General features: G+C 39.9%; 5 protein-coding genes across 5 annotated transcripts; 3 read left to right on the plus strand and 2 right to left on the minus strand.

Moving 5' to 3' along the window:
• Nucleotides 1-370: 370 nt before the first annotated feature.
• Nucleotides 371-2417, plus strand: DNAJC1 (DnaJ subfamily C member 1; the record flags this gene model as incomplete). The annotated part of the gene is made up of 7 exons (XM_064830439.1): nucleotides 371-482; nucleotides 547-688; nucleotides 748-1112; nucleotides 1169-1351; nucleotides 1409-1701; nucleotides 1752-1904; nucleotides 1965-2417. The coding sequence occupies 7 exons, from the start codon at nucleotides 371-373 to the stop codon at nucleotides 2415-2417; spliced, it is 1701 nt and encodes a 566-aa protein (XP_064682941.1).
• Nucleotides 2418-11150: 8733 nt separating this feature from the next.
• On the plus strand, nucleotides 11151-15549 carry clc1_2 (Clathrin light chain; the record flags this gene model as incomplete). Its single annotated transcript, XM_064830440.1, has 12 exons — nucleotides 11151-11398; nucleotides 11457-11589; nucleotides 11657-11827; nucleotides 11882-12011; nucleotides 12076-12963; nucleotides 13023-13151; nucleotides 13208-13586; nucleotides 13655-13939; nucleotides 13991-14550; nucleotides 14604-14689; nucleotides 14746-14949; nucleotides 15001-15549. The coding sequence occupies 12 exons, from the start codon at nucleotides 11151-11153 to the stop codon at nucleotides 15547-15549; spliced, it is 3762 nt and encodes a 1253-aa protein (XP_064682942.1).
• Nucleotides 15550-15785: 236 nt separating this feature from the next.
• Nucleotides 15786-17228, plus strand: COA4_1 (Cytochrome oxidase assembly factor 4; the record flags this gene model as incomplete). The annotated part of the gene is made up of 5 exons (XM_064830441.1): nucleotides 15786-16016; nucleotides 16067-16369; nucleotides 16422-16613; nucleotides 16669-16798; nucleotides 16849-17228. The coding sequence occupies 5 exons, from the start codon at nucleotides 15786-15788 to the stop codon at nucleotides 17226-17228; spliced, it is 1236 nt and encodes a 411-aa protein (XP_064682943.1).
• A 268-nt stretch (nucleotides 17229-17496) lies between these two features.
• Nucleotides 17497-18162, minus strand: COA4_2 (Cytochrome oxidase assembly factor 4; the record flags this gene model as incomplete). Its single annotated transcript, XM_064830442.1, has 1 exon — nucleotides 17497-18162. The coding sequence occupies one exon, from the start codon at nucleotides 18160-18162 to the stop codon at nucleotides 17497-17499; it is 666 nt and encodes a 221-aa protein (XP_064682944.1).
• Nucleotides 18163-21365: 3203 nt separating this feature from the next.
• LTE1_3 (Guanine nucleotide exchange factor lte1) lies at nucleotides 21366-22487 on the minus strand (the record flags this gene model as incomplete). The annotated part of the gene is made up of 1 exon (XM_064830443.1): nucleotides 21366-22487. The coding sequence occupies one exon, from the start codon at nucleotides 22485-22487 to the stop codon at nucleotides 21366-21368; it is 1122 nt and encodes a 373-aa protein (XP_064682945.1).
• Between the last annotated feature and the right edge of the window lie 1491 nt (nucleotides 22488-23978).

Consider the following 23978-nt stretch of genomic DNA (forward strand, 5'->3'; position numbering starts at 1 on the left):
TTGTTTTTCTTGTAGAAAGATGAAAAAGAAAGAATATGCAAGTTTATATCATTAAAAGGTTGTAAAAATAATACTTCTTAGTAACACGAATCCATGCGGATAACTTCCTCAATTTCATTATTTGTGTCACTGTGTAAGGGTCAATTAGAATTGAACAACCAAATGAACCATGATGGCTATTACATGATACGTTTGTTTTTTGAAAGCAGGGATTATTCTAAACTTTCGCTTTCCAGTGTCTCTCCCCTGCATCTCCTCTGTTTCTATACTCTGTGGCAAACGTATTAACTGCATATTTTCATTTGCTTAAATATGAGCTAGCATTTCATTTCTGGATTTCTTTTTGTATTTCTCTTCTTTTCTAAAAATCATGGTCAGTCATTATCAAGCAATTGATGTGGACATCAATTCCCGCGATAACCTCCCTCCAGCAACAGAGATCACTGCATTGCTGTCGTCGAATGACATTGCGGTGAAGAAAGGTAATGATTGGCAGTGTCAGCAGTTTAAGGCACTCTCAACTCATAGATCCATCTGAAAATCTAGATTCTACATGGACAAAATTATCTAAAAACAGAACATTTGCTTTATTACCGTCTCTGCTGCTCGGTGCAACAATCTGGTTTGGTGTTACACCCAGCGAAGAACTCACTTTGACAGCTATCCATTTGCTCGCTGTATTTTCCAGGTACGCACACAGCAACCAAACCAGAAGAAAGCGCCGTGTATTGACGTGCTTGTTTGTAGTTGTATCTTTGCATTGATTACAACATCTGTCGATATATCCATGCTAGTATTGACTGGCCTGATCTTGTTGGCTCTGACACATTCTTTTGAATGTGTGGATCACGCAACAGGCTTCCTAACAGAGTGTCGATTGTGCGGTGAGACGAACCCTCTGACGGGTGATCTGTTTGAGTGCAAAGCAGGCAAAGAATCATTCAAGCAGTCTTTGGAGGGTTTCTCGAGTTCTGTGGTTTGGCTTATTTTCGCTGCCTTTCATCTCGGCAAAGCTGTGCAAGTGACCAATCTTGGACGGCGAGTGTCCTTGGTGATGATCAAGGTATTTGGCAAACACACACTAGGCCTTGCCTATGCTATCGTGATATCAGGTACATGCCTTATTGCTAAACCCATTGACTGCTAAAAGCTAAAGCCTCCTTTATAGAGCTCATCTTGGCACCATTCATTCCTAGTAATACGGCTAGAGGCGGAGGCATTGTGTTGCCTGTTGTCCATTCAATTACTACTACTTTGGGATCCACACCAGATACAAATCCTGAGATTGGTGCCTTTTTGATCCTGGTTGGCAACCATGCAAATCTTTTATCTGCCTCCATGTACCTTACAGGTAAGCTAATCTTAATTTTAGATGTATGCAACTATGCATTATAGCACATCCCAAAAGTTAAGAGTGATGCTTACCTCTTTGTATGTTCAGGAATGGCTGCAAATCCCATTGTTGTAGCAAAGGCAAACCAATTGTTTCCTGAAATTAACTTTGGCTTCATGACTTGGATTCAAGGCAGCATTGTACCGTCTCTTTTCTGTGCTCTCTGCATCCCTCTAATTATTCGCTGGAGTTTAGGCCTGAATACGGACACTCCGACAAGGGGAAAGCATGCAAGAGGAGGCGAAAATGTGATTCAACATGCTCAGATAGAATTGCACAAAATGGGCCCTGTTTCTGTCAAAGAATGGGTACGTATCAATGCATCAGGTAGAGGTAAATGTGCTAATAGTTTACACAGCAACTCTGTGTTGTGCTGTTGGGATGTCTTGGTTTGTGGGTAACATCAGAAATGACGCACTTGGACGCTACACTAGTTGCATTACTTGGTATTGCTTCTCTCTTACATATGGGTACCATTACATGGAAGGATGTATCTGGTAATACGAATGCAGTAAGTCATTGATGCGTCATGCCAAGTTGGCCTATGAAACTCACCATACTCTTCTCTTAGTGGGACACACTCTTTTGGCTGGGAGGATTTGTTACTATCGCTCAGCAGCTCTCAGAAGCAGGAGCATCCTCGTTTCTTGGACATAAGATTTCTTTTGCTATCCAACATTTCAATTTGCCCCCTGTCCCTAGTCTTGCCATCTCCTACTTTCTGACAACATTCATGTTCTCTTCGCTGAGTGCTCATACTGTCGCTTTCGTAGCTACATTTCTGGATGCTGGCCACGCATTGGGTGCTCAACCCATGATATTGACTGCCTTCTTATCGTATTTTGGTGCACTGGGAGGCTGCATGACCAACTTTTCTACTGGCACGGCGGCCATGTACTACGTACCTGGCTATGTTGCAAGATCAAAGTGGTTCATCGTGGGCTTCCAAATGGCCTTGTTCTACCTGATTGTCTATTTCACTGTTGGCCTTGCTTGGTGGGCGTTCTTGGGTTGGTCTCAGTAAAGCCTTTGTAGCAATTTTGTATATAATCTTAATTTTGCTTGTTTTCTTGGCCTTCTTTCTCTCCTTTAATCCATTGCATATACAGTAATACACTTTTGCAACTGTCATCACAAATACAATGATCAGTGTTTGTCTGGTACAAAGTGATGTGTGCGTATGCATTCATCCATCGTCTATCAAGAGTGCATACATGTCTTTTCCATAGACGGGCATTCATAGACTAGATGCTCTGAGTCAATCATATTTTTAGTATCATCATGATAACGCTTGATATTTTCTTACCTAGGCATTTACAGATCTGCATAAATATTACCAGAAACATGATTAAATAAACAGAGCAGGATTTGTACAATATGACCTCCAACCCTCGGCTACTACCACTACATCTCAACATGGATTGCGTGATTGCGCAAACAGCATTCAAATTGCTGCTGCTGCTGCTGTTGTGAAAATCATAGCGCATAGTCAACAGCAACAAGATCAAATCAATGCCATGCTAAAGCACATCATCGTTGCCACCATTACACTACAGAAGTATCGTTAGAAATACAAGCTGCACTGCTCATTTCAAGTACAAATATCATATCGCATGTAGAGACATAGCTTTACAGTCGACCGCTTGAAAAAACATATACAAAAGAATGTGTTATTATGTCAAAATGTAAGACTGAGTCTGCCAAAGGATTACAATTTGGTTTCGTTAAACTGTACTCGCTTAGTTATTTGGTAACCAATGTAACGACTAAAAGCGTCTTTATATGCTTGATAACCCCTCAAAGTGAGCATATAACCTTCCTGATATGAAGCCTTTAGCATCAACATGAGACGCGAAAAAGCTGTTCCTCCCCCTTCCCCTTCTTCGTGAGATGCGCATCATAGTTTAGCACGTTTGCCAAACTACAGTGAAGCAAAATATTAACAGACAATATTGAATACAACGTTTCCCAACTTTGCATCTATCGATCCATTACTTGGAACTACTGGTAATTAACAGGTTTTCATATGGAGCTCATTAGTCAAAATTGGCTTATCATTTCTTATTTTCAACAACAACACTTTGCTAGATCACGACGAAGCTAGTTATAACCAAGCAGTTTTCAATACAGCGTTTCAAAATATTGCATCCATTGATCTATTACTCGTAACCACCTGTAGACAACAGGTTCTCATAGGAACATGCTACTTTCAAAGCTCTAGCATCAACATTTCAAAATTCGAGTTGGGATGGCCCCAATCTCGAAATCGAAATTACTTTTGTTAGGGCGTCTTTCTATCGCAGGTAGCAGCCCAACATCAATGCCGCAAGTGATACAACTGCAACTGTCTGACAGATTCATTGGGCTCATACAGGCAATTCGTCTGCAAAGATATTGTGAAATCAAATAAATCTATCATAGCCTTATGCATTTATGGCCGAGGAAAAGGTATACCACATCTTAAAGCATATAGCGTTGCACTACAGTTTTCAACAATTAGAACGGTTCTCCGGTAGTGGATTGGCCAGAGTAATACTTTTTTAGCAACAATACAAACACCACTACTGTCCTGGAGTAGTATTTATTATGAAGCTTTCCTCACAAAATAGTGAAATTGTTAAAGAATATTCCTTGCATAAAACTTTTTTATATGCCAGATCGAATAATTGCATCTTGCCTTATCTCTGAATAAAGAAGAACTTAAATTGTATCCATTTAGATACCCTTTTACTACAAACACAAAATCATATTTATTGATAGATCAATAGTAGGAAATCAACAAGTTGTAACCCTTCGCCACTTCAACTTCTGAGCCAATCAGATTGCTTAAAAACTCCGCTGACCTAAAAAAAATTTGCGAGGGTTTCCCCCTGTTTTGATGTGAGGCAAAATTTTAAGCGCCGCTATATATAGCAATATAGCTGTTACTATCATCAAATCTCCCTCAGGTGCTAGAGCATGCCTTACTTACACCATCTAGCTTTTAGATTCTGGCATTGAGACCCTCAATCATCACTAAAGTAAGTAGCGATAACCAAGTGGAGGCGGCCTATCTACCTCCTAGCCTCGGATAAAGTCTTGTTGAGCTTCAGGGATAGGCACATCCACACAACGTAAAAAAGGTATGCTTCAAAGAAACATAACAATAATAAAAATAATGAAGAAACGAACATACTACTATAGGAATGTAGTAGTATGCAGGCAAAAAAGAGACACTCACACGAAGCGAGTCAAAAAAAAAGCATATCAAACACAACCTCAAAGATGTCCAACAAAGCTCGTTGCTGTTGCAAGAAAAACGCATACATGAGCAACGCGCATGGTAGTAATAGTCGGATGTAAAGCAACATGGCACAAATACGCACAACTGCAAAAGCAACAATGGTATTATAAGTTTGCAATACAACATAACGACTAATATTGTTTCATGTAAAGCTACAGAGGAAACACTACCAACAAAAGAAAAAGAAGAAAAAAGCGCAACAAGGCAAACATCATGAATGCATTATCACGAGAAAGGAAGCCATGATATAAATGTTCAAAGAAGTTTTATATCATTGCGACCAGAGGAAAGAAGCTACTTACCACTTACCACATCCACAGATAGACCAGAGAATACGAAGCCACCGGAGATACACCAGAGAACGAACATACACCACAGATAGTAGACCAAAGGAAACCAGAATAGCGGCAGCAGCACCATCAGCAGCATTACCATGAGCAACAGCAGCAGCAGTATCATCAGAAATACCAGCAGCAGCAACACCAGCAGCAACACTATCAGCAACACTATCAGCAACAACAGCAGCAACAACAACAGTGTGAAAATACCAAAGAACGAGTGACACCAGAGACCAGGCAAAGATTAACAAAGCAGCCACCAGAGATAGAAACCAAAGAAGCAGCTACCAGACATATTAAACCAAAGAAGCAAACAACAGAAACAGACGAGAAGTAATGGCAGCAACACCCACGTCTAACAGGAAGAAGAATAACCAAACCTAACAAACAAATACAATTGGTGTTAATTCTACGCCTTGCAGTGCTCGTTATCGAATTGTACCTACTATATTCCACTTCAAAGAAGCAGTATCAAGCATTTTTAACAGTGCAAGACCTTGTTATCAGAAGCCAGAGTGTTATTTTCATTCAAAAGGATTCCAAAACCAGTATGGTTTGATACTACATGCGTTGTGCCAAAGGGAAAAAAAACGAGGGCATGGAAAGATGAGAGGGCACCCTATCCGACGTCACGTCCAGTAGATTTAGTCTCAGCCTTGTACCGCAGCAGCCGTAAATGCGGCAATTTAGTTTGAAATTGTGCAGTGGTATTTTCGTGTTCAAACTGGTCTTGATCTCACATCCTTCTAACCTTTTTGCTGAATTTGACTATGAAAACTGTCGTTGTCACACTAAACTTTCTAATACGTCTTTAAAGAACTAAAAAAGCTGCATCGAATGGTGCTGATTACATTCAGTTTTAGACCGAAAATAATGAGCAATTTGCGAAAATATGAAAACAGGTTTTCTGCGAATATATCAAAATTTAGCATATACAAGTCTCATAGAAAGAGCTTCCAATGTTGCATTTCATCCTTACAATCAATTTGATCTAATATATATTGTAGAAAAAGCCTTCATTTTTGAGGTGAAAAACGCGATCGTTTGATTTTCAAGAATTTTCCCTTGCTAATACTCATGGAAAAACGAGGATTTTTATGAATTTGCAACCACCCAAAAAAAAATTGAGATAAAGCATCAGGAAGTAAAGCGTGGCCAAGAGGAGCCGTTTGGTGCTTTTCCAAGCGCTTAAAACGCGTTGTGGCATGAGTTCTTCGTGCTTGAAAATGGCTAGTGTGGAGTCTGAGGCTTGATAGACAAAAATTCACGGAGAAAAAAAGAATAAAAAAACAGTAATGTCAACTTGATAAAGGTATATTTTATTATCAAACTGACAGGTGTAAAGTAAACTGAAGTCTCTCTACTGGCCAGGTAGATGATCCTTCTTATATACTATAACAATGGATAAAAGTTCTATTAATTAGATTAACAAATAAGTCAACTCAGATCAACTAATGTCTAATCATGCTAAAAGACAACTCCAGCAAGCTAATCATGATTTAGTTCTGTCTGGATGAATATTTAGACTCTTATCCAAAGTACCCTGATCTATCCTTTCTATAAGGATAACATCGATCTAGTAGCATGTATCCGATAGGTACAGTCTATTTAGTCTATATCGGTAGTACATATCTAAGTGTATATCACTGAGCATACATCTTTAGCATGTATCTGGATATATGGTATGTCTATAGCATATTGTATGCATGTCTACAGCATGTCTCATATATAATACAAGTCTGTAGTACATAAAGTATCTGTAGCTAGTATCTCGGATATATGCATGTGTCTTATAGCGTGGATCATGAAGTGCACATCTGAAGCAACAAGCTCATATTGCATTGATCTTGGTGCTTATCCAAAGACGGCCGATTTTGGCCAATTTTGCACGAAAAAAAACTGATCTTATCTCAAAAAAAGACGCATTATAGTCAATTAAGACAGAGACCATTCGATAGCTTTACTTTGAATCTGTCAGGTTGTGAGGGCTTTTGGCTTTCAATGTACGTTCCCTTCATGATTTTTTCTCAGAATCGTGTATTTTATGAACTTTAAGCAGAGAAGTGGTCCAATTATTGACGATAGAGTCATATTAGCCACGTAACTTGATGCAGAATAAAAATTTGTTTAGAATGATACCAATCTTGATAGTGTATTTACAATTTATATTCAAATAAGAAGCCTATGTTTTCATACTATATTTTGGAGGTTTTTTAAGAGAAATGATTACTGAAGCTGCACTACCCCACTTATAGCATTATCAATTGTGCAGACCCAAAAGCATCTATGGTTTAAAATCTCAGCTGAAGTCGTAGTATTAGCTCTCGCGGATTTGCAGTGCCCATTAGGTCGACCCTAACCAAAACCGTCCAAAATCGATCGGATCAAGGCTAGCGTTTGCTACAATGGGGCATATGAAATCCTTGCAGTGTATTGCTATCAGCCATTCTACGCCCAAAATTATTTACCAGAGTTGAGCGCCGCATGGACGTCTCGGTGCTATTATTAAAGAAAGACGTGTGCTTGCCACTACTGTAACCTCCATTTTGAGGGTCAAAAAACCAATTTTTACAAGGAAGCATCGTAGAAGCCAAAACGAGGTTTCATTTTGTAGAGCAAACCATGGGAAACCACATTTAGCTACTGATAGAGAAGAAGCCTAGTTGAATTGGCAGTTGTACCTATAATGGCGTCGAAACACTGATTTTTCTATAGTGGTTTCGTTATATCTCATTCACTTACTTATTTGATAATCAATATAATAGCAACTAAAAGTATATGTTTAGCAAGCTCTTAACTTGGTATATAATGGTCCTAATATAAAGGGTTTACCATCAACCTAGACTTTGAAATAGCTGTTCTTCCCTTTTCGTAAAATGCGCAACACAGTTTTAAACCTTTGCCATACCACAACAAAGCAAGTTAGCACCAAGTGGTTTTGAATATAACACTTTCCAACATCTGATCCATCGACCTGTTACGCTTAAGTGCTCGTAATTAACAGGTTTTGTATTATGGGGTCACAGCGAAATCTAAATTCGAATTGGAATACACACTAAAAGATTGTGCGCCTCTGATGAAAACAAGACCTGGTTAGCCTCCATATTGCCTCTCGGATAGATCTTGTATACTTAAAGCCATTGATCGTTGAGTACGACCGATCTATATTATAGTAGAAATCAGAATTAGATATGATGTAGGAAATACCATAAAGTACAAGTTGTTAACGGTTGCCAACATCTGTATGCTTCATAAATTCTGGAGCTATTTGCCTTTTTATATTTTCTAATGGCTGTGCTAGGATAAATGAAATAGCCTCTTCTGAGTTCGGTTGCAAAGAGGCTTTATGCATGTGGTGATTATTTATTTCTAGATTTGCAAAATGTAAAAAGTTTGGCTATGACAATAGTTAAACTAGCTGCTACATATTCATATGTGATACCCGGAATTAAATAATTTTCAATGTATGTTCGCTTCATTCAAGGTAAATAAGCCCAGGAAGTGCTAGCTTATATTATTTTTGGTAAGGGTAATGACAATTTATTCAAATCACAGGATTTTTTGCTTCAGAGGTTATGCTAAAGTTCTTTTTATAGTTTCGATATGTAGTTTGTTGATGGAAAAGAAATTATCGCTCAGAATCATGAAATCTACACGATAGCTAGCACTTTCACCAATGACGATTACAGCTCATTATTATCTTCCTCTTCATAGTTTAAAAAGGCCATCTGGTCCTCGTTGTCAACGTAAATGCGACCTTGCATCTCTTTAACCTTCCCTATGGTCAACCGATACACCCAAATATCCACTGTAATCATTGCAACTTTGCGAGCTTCAGGAGGTAAGGTAGCATTAGTCAATGCCGCTAATTGTGATCCAATCCAAACCTCCAAGCTTGTTTTTAAGGGTGCAAATAACGTTGCTAAACAATAGGTTTTATAGCTGACCGAATCACAGAATGATAAAACAGAGCTAGATACTTGCCAAGGAAGAGGGCACAAACGTATCAAAAGGGCCATTTTGAGACCTCCTTTACTGGTGGCTTTTGACATGGCATCAAATGTCTTTTGTACCTTGGTTGACACCTTTTGAATCAGTCTACCAAGGCTCAGTTTCCTTACCGACAGAAATGTGAAGAGACAGCCAAAAAAAACGTGCCCACAGCAGCTGGAAGACATCCTTTCAACGAAAAGTCGTAGATGTAGCCGCACTTTGCGATACAGAATGCATGGCCGAGCATAGGAGGGTTGGCGCAGAGACAAATCGGTAGGGCCATTATCAAGGGACTGTACAAAATGGATTGCATATGAGTAGTTGCGGTATGGTTTGTATACCTGATTACATATCGTATCATAATAAACGTTCAGTCCTTAGACACTTTTACAACACTAGTATGGAAACTGAGTTTCTAGGCATCTGTCAAGCCTGGCTCATATATGATTAATGATTTTACAATCAATCAGCAAAAACGTCAGATATTTCTACCCTCTTTCCTCTGCTCAATGCTGTCAATGTTTTCTTTAAACGACGTCTAGGAGCCTCAGAGATTTCACTACTTACTGCAGACATCTTACGCAGCCCATGAATCGTCAATGTTCAGATTAACGTTATTAAATATAAAATGCAAGAAAATAGCATAATGAACGATAGTGTTATGAGTTGCCATCTACTTTCCATACGCTTCAAGGGCGTATATTACGGTATTGCCCTATGAAAAGGGCATTGAGTTTGCCAGCTGGCCCCACCAGCCAAAATCAATTAAAACCCAGACTCTTTGTCTGTTCCAGATTGACCAAAACTTGATGGTTCTCGACTTGATCGAACTATTTTGTGATATTCGACTATATAAATTGTGGTGTTCACCCGATGTTTCCTAATACATTCTTGAAGTACTTTTCAAGGCGCATCCAATAGTACCAAGTAACATAATTGTCTTGAATAAATTTATCGAGTAATTTGCGAAAATATAAAATGAGGTTTCTGGCCAAAAAGTCGAGATTTCCCATATCAAAGTCTCACAAAGATGATTTTAGGGGTTACGTTAGATCGATAGAAACATTTTGAATTAATATATACCATAGCAAAAGTCTTCATTATCAAGGTTAAAAATGCAATCGTTTGATTTTCAATGAAAACCATGAGGGGTACCTCATGCTTTTTGGTCGATTTTTGTCCATATTTTTTGATCCCCAAAAAGTTGAGCAAAGGTGTCAGAAAGTAACTGCCAGATGAGAGTAATTGTTTGGTGCTATTCTGGCGATCTAAAACGGCCTTGAACGCGAGAAAACGCAGCTCAAATGCGCTCAGATTTTGCTGTATTAGGCACACTCTTGATTAAAAAGGGATACTATCTTTATGATATTTGCACGTATATGAAATAGCTAGTGTATATGGATGTAGAGCATCACATAAGAATCAGATCCACAGATAAGATAAAAGAGTTTTATTTGTAAGTAGAGGTCAACACGAAAGTAGCAGCATTCTGATAAGATACGCAAGAGCAATCAGTAGCACGAGATGCCGCTGCGCAGGTTGGTTCTCACCGAAGCAAAGCAAAGGTAGAGAACCATCCGAAGCATAAACACTCGTAAATTTTAATATATTTTGCATTATACCAATGCAATGCTCCTGTATCTTTTACTTTCCAGAATACCATTCTTGTGATTTTTATAAATGTATACAAATGTGATTGTTTTCAGAAGGAAAACGAGAGAAAGGCAGAGCACTTTTTTGCTAAAGTTATTTTGTAACAGGAGAGAGTTCACTATTGTGGCTATTTTGAGGATTTTGTCGAGAAAAAAGAAAAAAAATTTACACAGAAAAGCTCATGACAGATTGATCGAAATGAACTTTAATCCCATAATAATACCATGAGTTCGAATGCTATTTCTCTCGATCGTTATGATCCTACAGATTCTTTCAGATCTCGCCATCCATGCACACAGCTTTCTAATACTCAAATATGCTTGGAGGAGATGAAGGACGGTGACGTAGATTTGAGCTTGTCTCGCTTTCATATTTTGGCGAAGAGAATAGAAGCCGACCTTTTTCATTTTCTTGGTGTCCATTTTGCTTTCTTTTTTTTTCGCGAAATAACCATTTCTTGTCTTTCTTTGTTTATAAAAAAAAAAAGAGTATGCCGCCTATATTGCCACCTACAGAAGAGATAGAATCAACAAAGACAAATGGATACACCAAACACGAAGAAATAAATGGAAAGCCCTTGAATGCTGTTCAGGAGACCACCAAGACAATGACCAGCAACAACGAAAATGAGGAAAAGGTAGTTTTGCCTGTGGAAATGGCCAGCATGGTGCCTTTGAAGGCATTGATTGGAAAACTGATCCACAAGGCACACGCTGATCTCATCACATTGACTGAAACGTAAGGACACGATGCGCCTATAGTCTTTGTTCAATGTAACTGAGCATCTCCAATTTAGACTACCCTCCATGAGCGAAGTGGAAAAGAAACGACAGATATTGACCTACACGACATTTGTGAGAAAGCAGTTTCTCAAGTTGCTTGTCCTTGTCAAATGGGCCGAAAATGCCAACGACATACAAATGTGTCAGGTAAATCCTCCCTCTTTCAAATGACAATCAGACTTGAACACGAGATGAGCTAACAAAATATCAACAGAATATCATGGCATTTCTAGCAAATCAAAATCAAATATTCACCTCCACCGTCGATTTTCTTCACAAGATTTACACTGAACTACCAGCAGCTAGATTGAGGAATTTCGATATACCTACCGCCGTGGATGTGCTGACCACAGGAACGTACCAACGCATGCCTACAAAGATCAAAGTAATGTGCTGATGTTGATAAATTGGACAGCCAAACTGATGCCTGATCTCTTAGGACATGTTGACACCGACACCGTTGACAGATGAAGAAGTGCTGGAAACCTTCCAAAATATGAATGATGTTATCCGAATGCGCATGTTCACGACCGAAGTATTGCCCTCGCCAATGCGAAAATACCGAATTGGTAAGTACCTTTTGTTGACCGTCAGTAAGCTTACTGTGGCACTCATTTGCTGTATAAACCACAGAAAACGGCAGAATTTACTTTTCAATAAAGAACGAATTCGAGGTGGCATTGACGTTGATGGGACACAGTAACGATCGTCGATGGTGGATTGTGTCGTTGGATGTATTTGTTCAGGCTACTTCAGTGGGTGGGGCATCAGAGGACGTCGATATCTCGCTAAACGACAGCCAAAAGCAACATCTTCGTGTCAATGCACAAAAGCAACTTGTGCCGCCCAATCCAGATGAACCTACTAAACTATTTTTCCCTCTTGTCAACATGTACGATTACCTCCATCTTTGCTGTCTCAACATGCAACTGGAAATCCTATATATCCAAGCAGCCATGCTCTCAAAGACCCGGTGGATGAACCAACTAAAAGTGCAAATGAACCAAGACAGAACAAAACTCACTGTTGTCTATTGGCGTGGTGGTTCACCTGCTTCTCACTGGGCTCGTCCACAAGCAAACTCAAAAGGCATCAAAAGTACAGTTTTGGAAATCAGTGTCAGTCATCCGGATCAGCAACCGCAACCCGAGAATGTAGCTGTTGCAGTTCGTGATGAATTAAAGGGGCTGGTTCAAAAAGCAGGTATTGGTGCCTCGATTGCATTATCTGATCTAAGTGCAAATGAACAACCACGAGTGCTGTCGTCGCTGAAATATCCTAAAAACTGTCTGGACGTGCTTTGGGATGATACTGCCGACCTTCATACCGAGAAAAAATTACTGGATTCTGCAAATTTGAACTTGGAGCAGCTCGTTTTGCATGTCACCAACTACCACGGCAAATGCATTATCGATAGATTTAGAGAACTGCTGATTTCACAAAAGGATTTCTTGGAGGAAAATGGGCTGCATTTGGCAGAGGAGGAAAGTCGAGGTGGCTCTCAGTTTACATTAGTGGATGGTAACGTAGCAACCAAAAGTAGGTCGATGCTACTTGCATGCTGACTATTGAAATGATAGAGCCCTCAGATAGCACACCTTCATTGGTGGTGCGTTATCGTCATCAGAGGTACATCAGCATTGAATGCGATGCTCGCACAGGTCGAGTCAAAGCTTCAGAGGCAGGCGATGGCTGCAGCGAAGGCGATTGTAAGAGCAATGTGGTGGATATTTGTCATTATATACTAATTCTCTATCAATTCTAGTCAAATTAAGAGGGCTAGAAGACAGACTCAACAACGACCCTCAAGATATTGCACGTCATTTATTATGGCTACGATCCGAAGTAGTCGTTCGTGAAGTCATTGCACTTGCTAAACAGCTCAACCTACAGCCTTATCACCCTTCACAAATGAATCTTCGTCCTGAAGACTTGCAGAAGCTATTTGGCGACGTTCTGTCAGATGCTACTGCTTCCGCCACCACCACCACTACCACCACTTCCACCACTACCACCACAGCCTCTACGGGCAGTTCTAAATATCCATCCCATTGTATGTTTCTCCAGTTTTCACAGTTCGAAGACTGGTATTTTATCATTGCAACGGTGAAAAACGAGTTCAAAGCCTGGCTTTGTTGTATAAAGTATGGTTTTGCATAGATGAAGGAAAGGCAGAAGGGGAAAAGTGCAAAAAGACTAATCTCATTTGTAGTAAAACATATGATCAAAACGGTCTTTATCAAGCGATTGTGGATCTGGCGCATTTCGACTGCAATCAAGTTTGGAAAGATCAATTTGCTGATAAATTACCTACTACAAGTAAAAACATAGAAGATGCATACACCTCCACAACAACAACGACAGCAAACGCACATAAACGAAAGATAGAGGTTGGCGAAGGGGATGCACCATCCACCATACACACAGACATGAAGAGACGGCGCGTATCCATGCGAAGGGATGAGAGCGAGGCTGCTTTCTTGCCCAAGATTGACAAGTAAGTAGCTTATTTGAAGGGGATGACTGATTTGCTGACCATGTTGGGTAGTCTTTCTGTTGATTTGCGCTTTCTGGCAAAACTAGACTCGTTATGCAGAGCTTACATTACGAACCGTATGATTGAATTGCAACTGCAATCATTCAAGGGATCTTTAAAATACCACATGCGACCACTGCTGCAATCACTGTCTAGCATGGAGACGCAAGTCATGAACCATCCAGCTGCTGACAAGATGGAAGTTGTGTGTGTATCTCAACGGGACCTGCTTAAAACATGTGCTTATCACTTTGCTGACGACGGCACCAAACGCGAAAACCCCATAGAGACAATACCGTGGATAGAGAAGCTGTTACCTTCGCTGAAAAACGATGTGCTAATTCGATCATTTGGATGGTGGGATTGCGGTCGTGGTGATTGCTATGTTGTTGTGCAGGAGAAGTTTGATTGGAAGCATTTACAGCTGCAAGGAAACGATCTTGGCGACCACATCTCTCTGGACAAATCGACCAATGTCCTGTCCTTTACCTACCCCCATATCGATACTTGCATTGACAGATTTTTGATGGATTGGGAAAGGATCTTTATGATGGCCAATCTGACGAGACAAAGTAAGTGAGCTTATATCATCAGAAACCCTTGACTGACATGTATTCATTCATAGTGTCCTCGCGTTGGTTTGAAAAGTACAGCGAGCAATTGTCAATTAATGCTACAAACCTGCAAGAGCTGTCATTTTCTTATGCTAAAGTGAGTGTTCCTGTAAGCGTTGTCGTTAGAATGTGAATTAACATGGCTTTTCATAGGATTTTATATGCACAATCCAATGGTCATCAACGGGTAAAGGACACCCACGACAATACAATATCGAACTTGGTACGACCGATGATACGAACAAGGCAAAACCTACAGCACTGCCCACCTTGAACTCACGCAATCCACACTGGAGAATCGCTAGTTTCTTGAGGGATGTGTTGAACGACAAGAAGGATTTGATCTATTTCGTACAGGTAAGTGTGTGATATACAGTTTAACTGGAGAGAATGCTAACAACCAGCTAGATTTTGTTTCAAACGCTGCCTCTGATGGCTTGTCTGGAGCGCCTGGAGGTTGAATGTGCTCAAAAGGGTGATATTGGCAAAGTATCGATTATACCACGTGCCTATGATTCAGTGCGCGTTATCTTCTCTGCCATGCACGCCATTGACATTCGATTCACGGACAAGGCGACCATTTGTGTATCAGATGCAGCATACCACCACTTGTACTATTCTTCTCGTACCACATCCGTCGATACATTCATTGCACCACAGCCCTATCTCGCCCAAGCACCACCACAGCAACAACAAGTGACATTGCATGAAGGCATGAAACCCATCAAAGTGGCACAACAGTTCAAGTTCACGCCTATTGATCAATTTGCTGATCTGCTAAAATCCATGGAGACTTGGATCTTTTCATTCGAGTCAAAAGATATGGATCGTTGGTATGTGTCGGGTAAACTTTGGGATCAAAAGACAGAGCCAAGTGCTGTTTCTCTTCAGCATGGCCTCTTGTGTTCTGCTTCTCTTTGCCAAGGCATCTTGAATAAATTGCAAGAGGTTCTGTAGTCGTTGCTTGATGAACTGGAGCCTCTCTTTGAATATCATCGTAAAATAAAATGCCACCTTGATTTGCCTGCTTACATTGGTTTTGATAATTTGCTGTTCATGTTACTGCTGCCCTCCCGCCGAAATACAACGGCCGATAAAATGAATAAAAGGAGTGGCATGAACAATAAAAAGCACTTTGCTTTCTCTCTCTTTCTCTTTTTTTTTTTTTTTTTTTTTTTGTACATAATAGAAAAATGGCACTTCTAGAAGCCATTCCCGAGAGACTAATAGTAGCGTTTGTCGCTATCCTCATCACCTACTTGCAAACAACTGCCAACTTTTATATTCTGGGGCCTGCTCTTGGAGGATGGACCAGTTTCCGAGCACAAAAAATACTTTTGCCAATGAACATATTCCTCGCTTCACTCTATGTCAACTACTATTTAGCATGTACAACTGATCCAGGACACACACCAGAAGGATGGGTAAATGTATTGAAGGATCTAGGCAACAACATGGCTAACACAGCGTATAGGAACCGCCGTTTTCTGTCTTGAATCCAGATGAAGATGCAGTGATCAGAGTTGGCATCACTGGACCGCGTTTCTGCAGAAAATGCGATGCTTACAAACCGCCTCGAGCACATCATTGCAAGCACTGTGGAAAATGCGTACTGAGGATGGATCATCATTGTCCGTGGATTGGAAATTGCGTAGGATTTGGAAATTACAGCCATTTTGTGCGCTTTGTATATTCAGTCATTGGCTGTTGTACGTATGGCTGCTATCTGTTGCTATGGAGACTGCAGCGGATTTTGGATGCCTGGAATAATCCATGGGTAATACACATAAACACGCATAGGTAGACTGATTGATTGACCCAGTCCTTAGGTGATCGTGAAACCAGGCACCTCTGAGGTGGTGATGATTGTCATTGACATCTTACTTGTTGGCATTGTGCTGCTGGCTGTTGGTGTGCTGGCACTCTATCATAGCTACTGTCTTTTCAAGGGACAAACAACGATTGAAGGCTGGGAGAGAACGAAGACAAAGAGGTTGATTAACAGACGAAAGATTGATCCTGTAAGTAGTTTTAGATGTAGATGAGACCATCGATTGACATGTGTGAACGGCGCAGGTTGAATTCCCCTTTGATGTCGGATTTTATAAGAATATATGTTCTGTGTTGGGAGACAATCCATTGCTGTGGGTATGGCCATCTCCACCGAAAGGCGACGGGTTAAAGTATGCTGTCAAGCAAAACACGGGTATAGTAGATCCATGTTGTTTGAAAGATACAAACTAACATGTTGGTTAGATCCATTGATACCGTATAGTTGGCCACCACGAGATCTCAAAGATTTGGGACCATCATTCATTGAACGAATTGAGCAAGAACAAACCTCTGAAGGGCCGAAATTAGTGCGACGAGATTCAGAGGGATACCTTGTGAGGGAAATCACCATGGAAGATAGAATGCGTATGTTGAATGGAGAAACAAATGACATGGAATTTGACAATAGTCGAGAACCCTTGGAGCAGGAAGCACATGAACAATTTTTACAACAGCAACAACAAGAGGTAGATCCTGAGGATTACTACTATGATTCAGCAAGCGTCTCTGATGGCTTCACTGAGGATGAAGAGGAAGAAGAAGAGGATCATATCAATCATGACGAATGGGTAGATGAAGAGTAGAGAAATTCATGCTATACTCCTTTTTGTGTCACACTAAGCGAGTGGTCGCTCATTGAATAAAAACATCAACTATCAGCTTCTGTGCAAACATTTGACAAGGATATTAAAATGTTTTTAACGGGGTCCATTGTTTAAAGAGGGATCCCCGTGTGTATATTATTGTACAGTAGAAAGAAAAATGTTGTATCTATACAAGAAACATATATCATACAGTGGAGAAGGGAGGGTTGTTGATTTTGTGTAAAAGTGGTATGTTTTGATTTTAAATTTAATTGTCGGTAAAGGTGGAAACGAGCAAGGACCATGCACCAGCGACACCAGCACAGACACCAGCAGATACCAAGGCAGCACGAGGGCCAGCAGTCGATTTAAAAATGGCTCCAGAAACAGCACCACCAGCCAAACTGTTGAATACATCGTGTTGTCCACGTTGAGCATCAATCATGGCAGTTGTGCCGTTATAGATCATAGCAATGACACCCAACGAATTGCCAATACCAGGGCCCCGACGTGTGATGGAATTCAGCGTCGTGTTGAGACGTACCTTCATGTTGGGAGCACCCGAACTCTTTTTCAATCCTTCTGCCATACCAAAAGCACCACCCAATGTCAAACCAGCCAGATATGTGGTGCCAGTACCATAACACAAATCATCCGACCAACCTCTGGAAGGAGCAAGCGATGCACCACCCATACCATTTCCTGTTGGCTCTCCTTCCACTTGCAAGAAATCAAGACCTCCTTGTAATGCGACAGGCTGAAGTCGGTTAGCATCGTAAGTGACACTTGACATGAAATCGGGGATCTTTTCAAAGCTGTTGTCTCCAAAGTTCTCTTCTGGTAAACTTCCAGCGGATGAAGGAGAGTAAACATCATCTAATGTGCTCTCTTCATTAGTGCTGTTGTTGTTGCTGAATCCACCAAAAATGCCCATTCTAAAGTGTAAGGTGTGTTGTAATTGAAAAAGAAAGTAAAAGAAATGCACGGAAGGAAAAATCTACTCTTTTTAACCACCCTCCCCTCCTCTTAAACTTTTCCCAATCATCCCCAAAAAGGAGCTTAAAGTGGCTTGTCCTACGTAGCATGGAAAAATGGAAAGGAGATCCCAAGTCTTTCGGTTTATGCTTGTAGGCAGTTGGTTTCTTTTCTTCAGTAGATACTTACAAAAACGGGCACATATAGGGACCCCTCTTAATAGCTGGTAAATTCAGTTATTCGGGCGCTATACTGTGCCAAGCATTGAATGACGAGGACCGTTCTATATGAAGCTTGTAGCGCATTGCAGTGCTGCTCAATGTCCATTACTGATTGAATACATTGCTTAAACCTTTGCCTTTTTTTCTTATACTTGGCAAACTTTTTTTTTTGATCTTATAAAGTGAATAAGATATGCAATACAGAGTCAAGGTATGGCATTATCTGAGGGAAACTGCCAAACACCAATTGCTGTGATAAATTGCATTTGTGATCTGCTTATGCGAGAGGATGGTGCTCATCTCCGTCAGACAGTGGGATGTGGTGAAGTAAAATCTCAACATGCCATATTTGCTTTCACTGTTGTTGATAAGTTGTTGTATTCAACTGATTGATGATGCTTTTATTAATCTCTATCAGCTCAAAGTGCCTCTTTTTTTCAATTAAATACAACTGCTGATTCACTTGGGATAATAACCTATGTGGAGATGGAAAGCTTAAAAGAAGCATGGACGATGTCAACTGCACCAGAAACGCCAGCAACCTCAGCATTGGCCTCTGTCTACTTACTGTGGCAATTAAGAAGCAAGTTTAACTCTGCCAGTGCTTATAATCTTTGCATGCCAACCGTACACTGGCCCTTCGCTCGCTGATCAAGGCCATGGAAAGAACCACTGGGTCTTTCCAGAAAAATGTGTCTAGCCAAACATTAATAATCTACAACATACTTTACTTGAGGGTGATAACTTTATACCTTATAGGGTGCAGCCATTTTTCGTGCCATTGCAGTTCATATATTGAAGCATGGAGAGGGTGCTCGTTCACAGAAGATAGTTGTTGATGAATCGGCTTGTTTGTCAACTAGTAAAATCAGAGGATTCCATCAATAATATATCAAAGGTGAGCTCTTGCACATTTCTGATGATAGTGAATGTTCATTGACACTTTCTTACAATAAATCTTTTATGTTGTGGCGTCCAAAGAAATCTCGCCACTGATGAGACATCCCTAACTCCCAACACCAGGCTTACTATGGCTGTAAAAAAATATGTAACTTTAAAGATAATACTAAATGCATCAGTGTCTTACAATATTTAGCAATGCCTAACATGATGCCTTGATAACAGAAACCGACTATACTTTAGAAAACTGTCAAAAAATCGCAAAAATTATCTCATCAAATATCAGTTGAACAATATACACCAAACACTTGATATAGATACCATTGTATTTTCCTTTGAATTCTTCACAAGTTTCATATAAGTTTGAGGGGATGGTTACTATCAAGAATCAAGTAATTTTAAAGTCGATAGATTTAGGACTCTCATGGACCATCATTCAGAACAGAAAATTTCAATCTCCGTTTAACCTTTGCAAGCGTACACCACACCACAAGCATGCGTTTGACCAAGTATTTTAAAAATCGGAGCGTACGAAAAGGGCTATATTAACTTGCTAGTGTCAAGTTATCAATAGATACTTGACATGTTGGAGAATTTTGCTTTTAAGGTTAGATAGTTGTAGCTTGCTTTGTTCGATAATAATAAGATTTGCAATTTAAAGCATGCATATTCCCCCACTTAAAAATAGCATCTCCAATGTTGATTATCTCATGAAGCAGACATTTCCAATATAATGTTTCCACTTAGAAGTTGCTCCAATATCATTATTCTACAACATATTTTAGTTTTATATGATTCTAATTTTTTCACTTATGAGGACCTGGATGTACAAAATATTTTTTGATTCTGAGGTTTTCGACTTTTGGACGATCAAAAATCGATTTTCTAAATATTGATACTAGAGCCATGAGACTAGCATGTTCTTATGCCAATTTTTTGCCCTCTAAACGATGGTGTAATCGAAATTTGCGTAGGTTGCACAGTTGTTGAGAAAAGAAAGATTTTAATTTTCATTGGTATGCTCACCCTGTAACAAAGTCTCTGAGACCAAACGCAAAAAGGACTCACATTATCAAAGAACATGCTTTACGTGTCAGGTAAGCGACTTTGATTGTACAGAAACTCGATCTTGCTTTTGACAAACACAGCTGCGGCAATTACTTGTTGTGCAGACGAAGATATCATTAAATGTATAAATCTGGATAATTGGCAACCGAAATCACTTGCAACCGCCTAGAAATCAATTATACTACCAAAAGTCATATCGGCAGATGATGAACCGGCTTGTGTGATACTTCCCTCACCGCAAGCAAACGAATTACGCCTTTAGATATGACCACTAAAAGGCGAAACCCGGATGAAGCTATCATTCGCGCTTGCAAGCTTTCAGTGGCAGAGTCAAAGGATGCTTCTAGATACCATTGACCTATATCCCAAGGAAATAGCCATCATAAGTATCAGCGATCTCAACAAGTACCTCAGCAATCTTGCCGACCTTCTCATACCATATTATATTGTAGCTGCCAGCGAATCAGTTGCTATTTAGGTCTTTCAAGTATTTGATTTGATGAATAACTGAGCGCTTCTTATAGCTAACTATACGCAAATTTTACCGATAATTCTTTGAAATGTATACCATTTGTAGTTGAAAAAGGGATGACCTCGTTATGTCTAAATGGTATACGTTGTAAAGTAAAAGCGAGCATTGTTCAGCATGCGCTGTACATCCAATTAAAGGGTCGTAATAGAAATCTGCTATGCTCAGGGCACGGATCAAAACAATGCGATACTGTGTTGAACAAAATACAATGCAGTTTCATGAAGCACAAGAATGGAACTGCGTGGTTGAAGATGAATAGTGTGCGCAAATATAAAGGGTGTTTTTTTTATATGCGTATAGGGCGTTCTTTCTCGTTATTTCAAGCGTAGAAATGACGATAGCCATCCAATATCAGTGTAAAAAGAAAATGAGAAACATAGCTAGTTGTTCACAAGTTTATTATATACAGAATTAAGAGCATATATCTATGACACAGTCGTGTTAATTGTGCTCGTTGTTATGAATATCAGAATAAGCAATTGGATCAGTAAACTTGCGATCATACTCGCCGTATACAAAGGTTGAATCATCAAATGGAGGAGGAGAATCATAGGTAGGCACTTTGAGTGATCCCAGCTTACCTACTGCTTCATTCAAGAGGTCGATTTTAGACTGAAATGTTACCCGTTTTCGCATACGGCCAGCAATACCGCCGGGGGCCGAGAGAACAATGGAGACAAGCAAGGTGTGCTTGATATCAAAGTCGGAATTTGCCAGTGTTGAGTGAACGAGAGATTTCCCTACAAGAATACTGTATCGGATGGTACCTTCCCAAAGCTCGGGCAGTGCAGTTTTAGGTATTTCTGTTTCATTTGTGGCAGCAGTTAAAAGTGATTGCACTGCATAGCTTGTGCGAGTAGACTTTCTAAATACATCCCGTCGCTCTAATATTTGAACATTGACACCTTCCACAGAGACCTCCTCACGAACAGGCATCATACGAAATGTGATGGGCAATTCTGAGCCGAGTGCGATAGACTTCTTGTCCACCAACACTTGATACTCAAGCCAATCAGATGTATGTGTTCGAGAATCAATGAATTCGCATGTATTGCTACCGAAAAAAAGATTGCCAGAGGGTAAGCGCACGATGCACACATCTTGCTTTGCACAACTCTGGGCGGTACTACTACGGCCCACACGCAAGAAGGAATTGCTTTCATATTCCATGACAGCAGTAACATGATAGTTCACCTTGACATCCGAGCAATCAACGGTTTCAGGCAGTTTGGATGGTACTTGCATTTCGAAACCATAGTGTGTAAGACCTGCTTTCAAGATAAGAGGACAGTTGGTGTCAGTTTGCTCCTCGACAGGATACAAGACTAGACAATGGTGAGCTATAGATCTCTTCTGTGCGAATCCGCCAGCACTCGCAGAGCTAGAAATGTAATTCTTGGTTTTCATTTTACCATCAAATCGGACAGAAATGGATTTCACAATTGTTGTGCTTGACAAGTTAATGTTGATGGTTCCCCGGATCACGAGATTAGAGTTAGAAATAGGCTCGACATAGATGGTTGGTTCTAATAGCTGCACAGATATGAATGATTTGAAAGGCATTTTGTTGATTTGATTGTATAGAGAAGTGAAAAAGAGTTAAAGGCAATCAAATCAAGTCTTTATATACCTAACAAGCGGTATCCATGTGAAATCAATCCTCAGGAACAGATAGAAGCGATAATTTGTTATTTTCTATTTATATATTTATATATTTATATATTTCTTTAGAGTTTTTCCAGCTTTAACATTGCTATTGATCCAATTGAGAGGTTAAATAACATTATATTTAAGGGTAGAAGAGCTTCAGATGACTTGAATAGCAGTGGATCAGAATCGATTTTCACTAATACCCTGGGTCGTAATAGTGTTGATTTATAGAAAGATATTGTTTGTATTTCAACAGAATATCAATATGTTGGATCCATTGAGTCGAGATCACCAGAAATGGGCTTGTTGGTGTAACTCGATTCCATCAATGACAGACAAACAAGATGCAGTTGATGACAAACATGCTTAGCAAACAGACCAAACGTCTGTGAGAGATGCAGAATATCCCCAATAGTTGAATACTATAAAGTTTGTAGAAAATCATTGGGCCTTCTTTCAGGTATACCATCTTTCATAGCAATGGTCAGGCAGGTCCCAAGTGTGGTATATGAAGACCGATCTGATCCCGGCCTATGAAGGATCTTGTATAAATCATAAAGATGGGATTTCCAAAGCCTGGAAGGATATTATTAGCTAGTAAAAGGAGAAGGGAACCCCTATTGTCTGCTAGACCTTAAGTATAAGTGCGACAAGAGATGATTGATATCTGCGTATTGAAAGCGAAAGAAATCATCTACAGTAATGAAACCAATTACAAATGCTGAAGTTTTATTAAACGCAAAGCAAGTCTTGATGTAGCATATTGGGTCTAAATACTATCAAAATCAGCAAGTCTATTCACTCTACGTTCTCATCATTGACTAAAGATCTATATCCATTGAGAGCTATTAATTCATATTGTATTATTAATCACTCGAAAAAGAGTCCCATTTGTTGATTTATAACAAGCTTTGTACTCCACCTTCATGCTTGAGCTAAGCTTTGTCGTGGAAGCTAGATAATTGGACACGTTTTCGGCAGGTAAAACGTTGCATTGCAAAAGCATAAATGCTCCTACAATCCAGATCTGCTTTTTCGACTTGAAACCCGGAAGGAAGCGTATACCATCAGCATGCTAGTTCGGAACTGAAGGTTAGATAAAAAACTACAGCACTTATTACTTAGGCAAAAGAATAAAGTTGTCCAAATAGAATAAGAATCCTCTACAATTCTTTCTGGCACTCGGGTTGGAATAATGATTATTATATGATATAAATGTTTATGCTTCGGATGGGCCTCTACCTTTGCTTTGCTTCGGTGAGAACCAACCTGCGCAGCCGCAGCTCGCGCTACCGATTATCCTTGCGTATCTTATCAAAATACTGCTACTTTCTATTTACACATGAAACCCCTTCATATTATCTGCGGATCTGGTTCTGATGTGATGCTCTACATCCATATACA

The sequence above is a fragment of the Mucor velutinosus genome (assembly GCF_035048745.1).
Source record: "Mucor velutinosus strain NIH1002 chromosome Unknown tig00001564, whole genome shotgun sequence".
Taxonomy (NCBI): domain Eukaryota; kingdom Fungi; phylum Mucoromycota; class Mucoromycetes; order Mucorales; family Mucoraceae; genus Mucor; species Mucor velutinosus.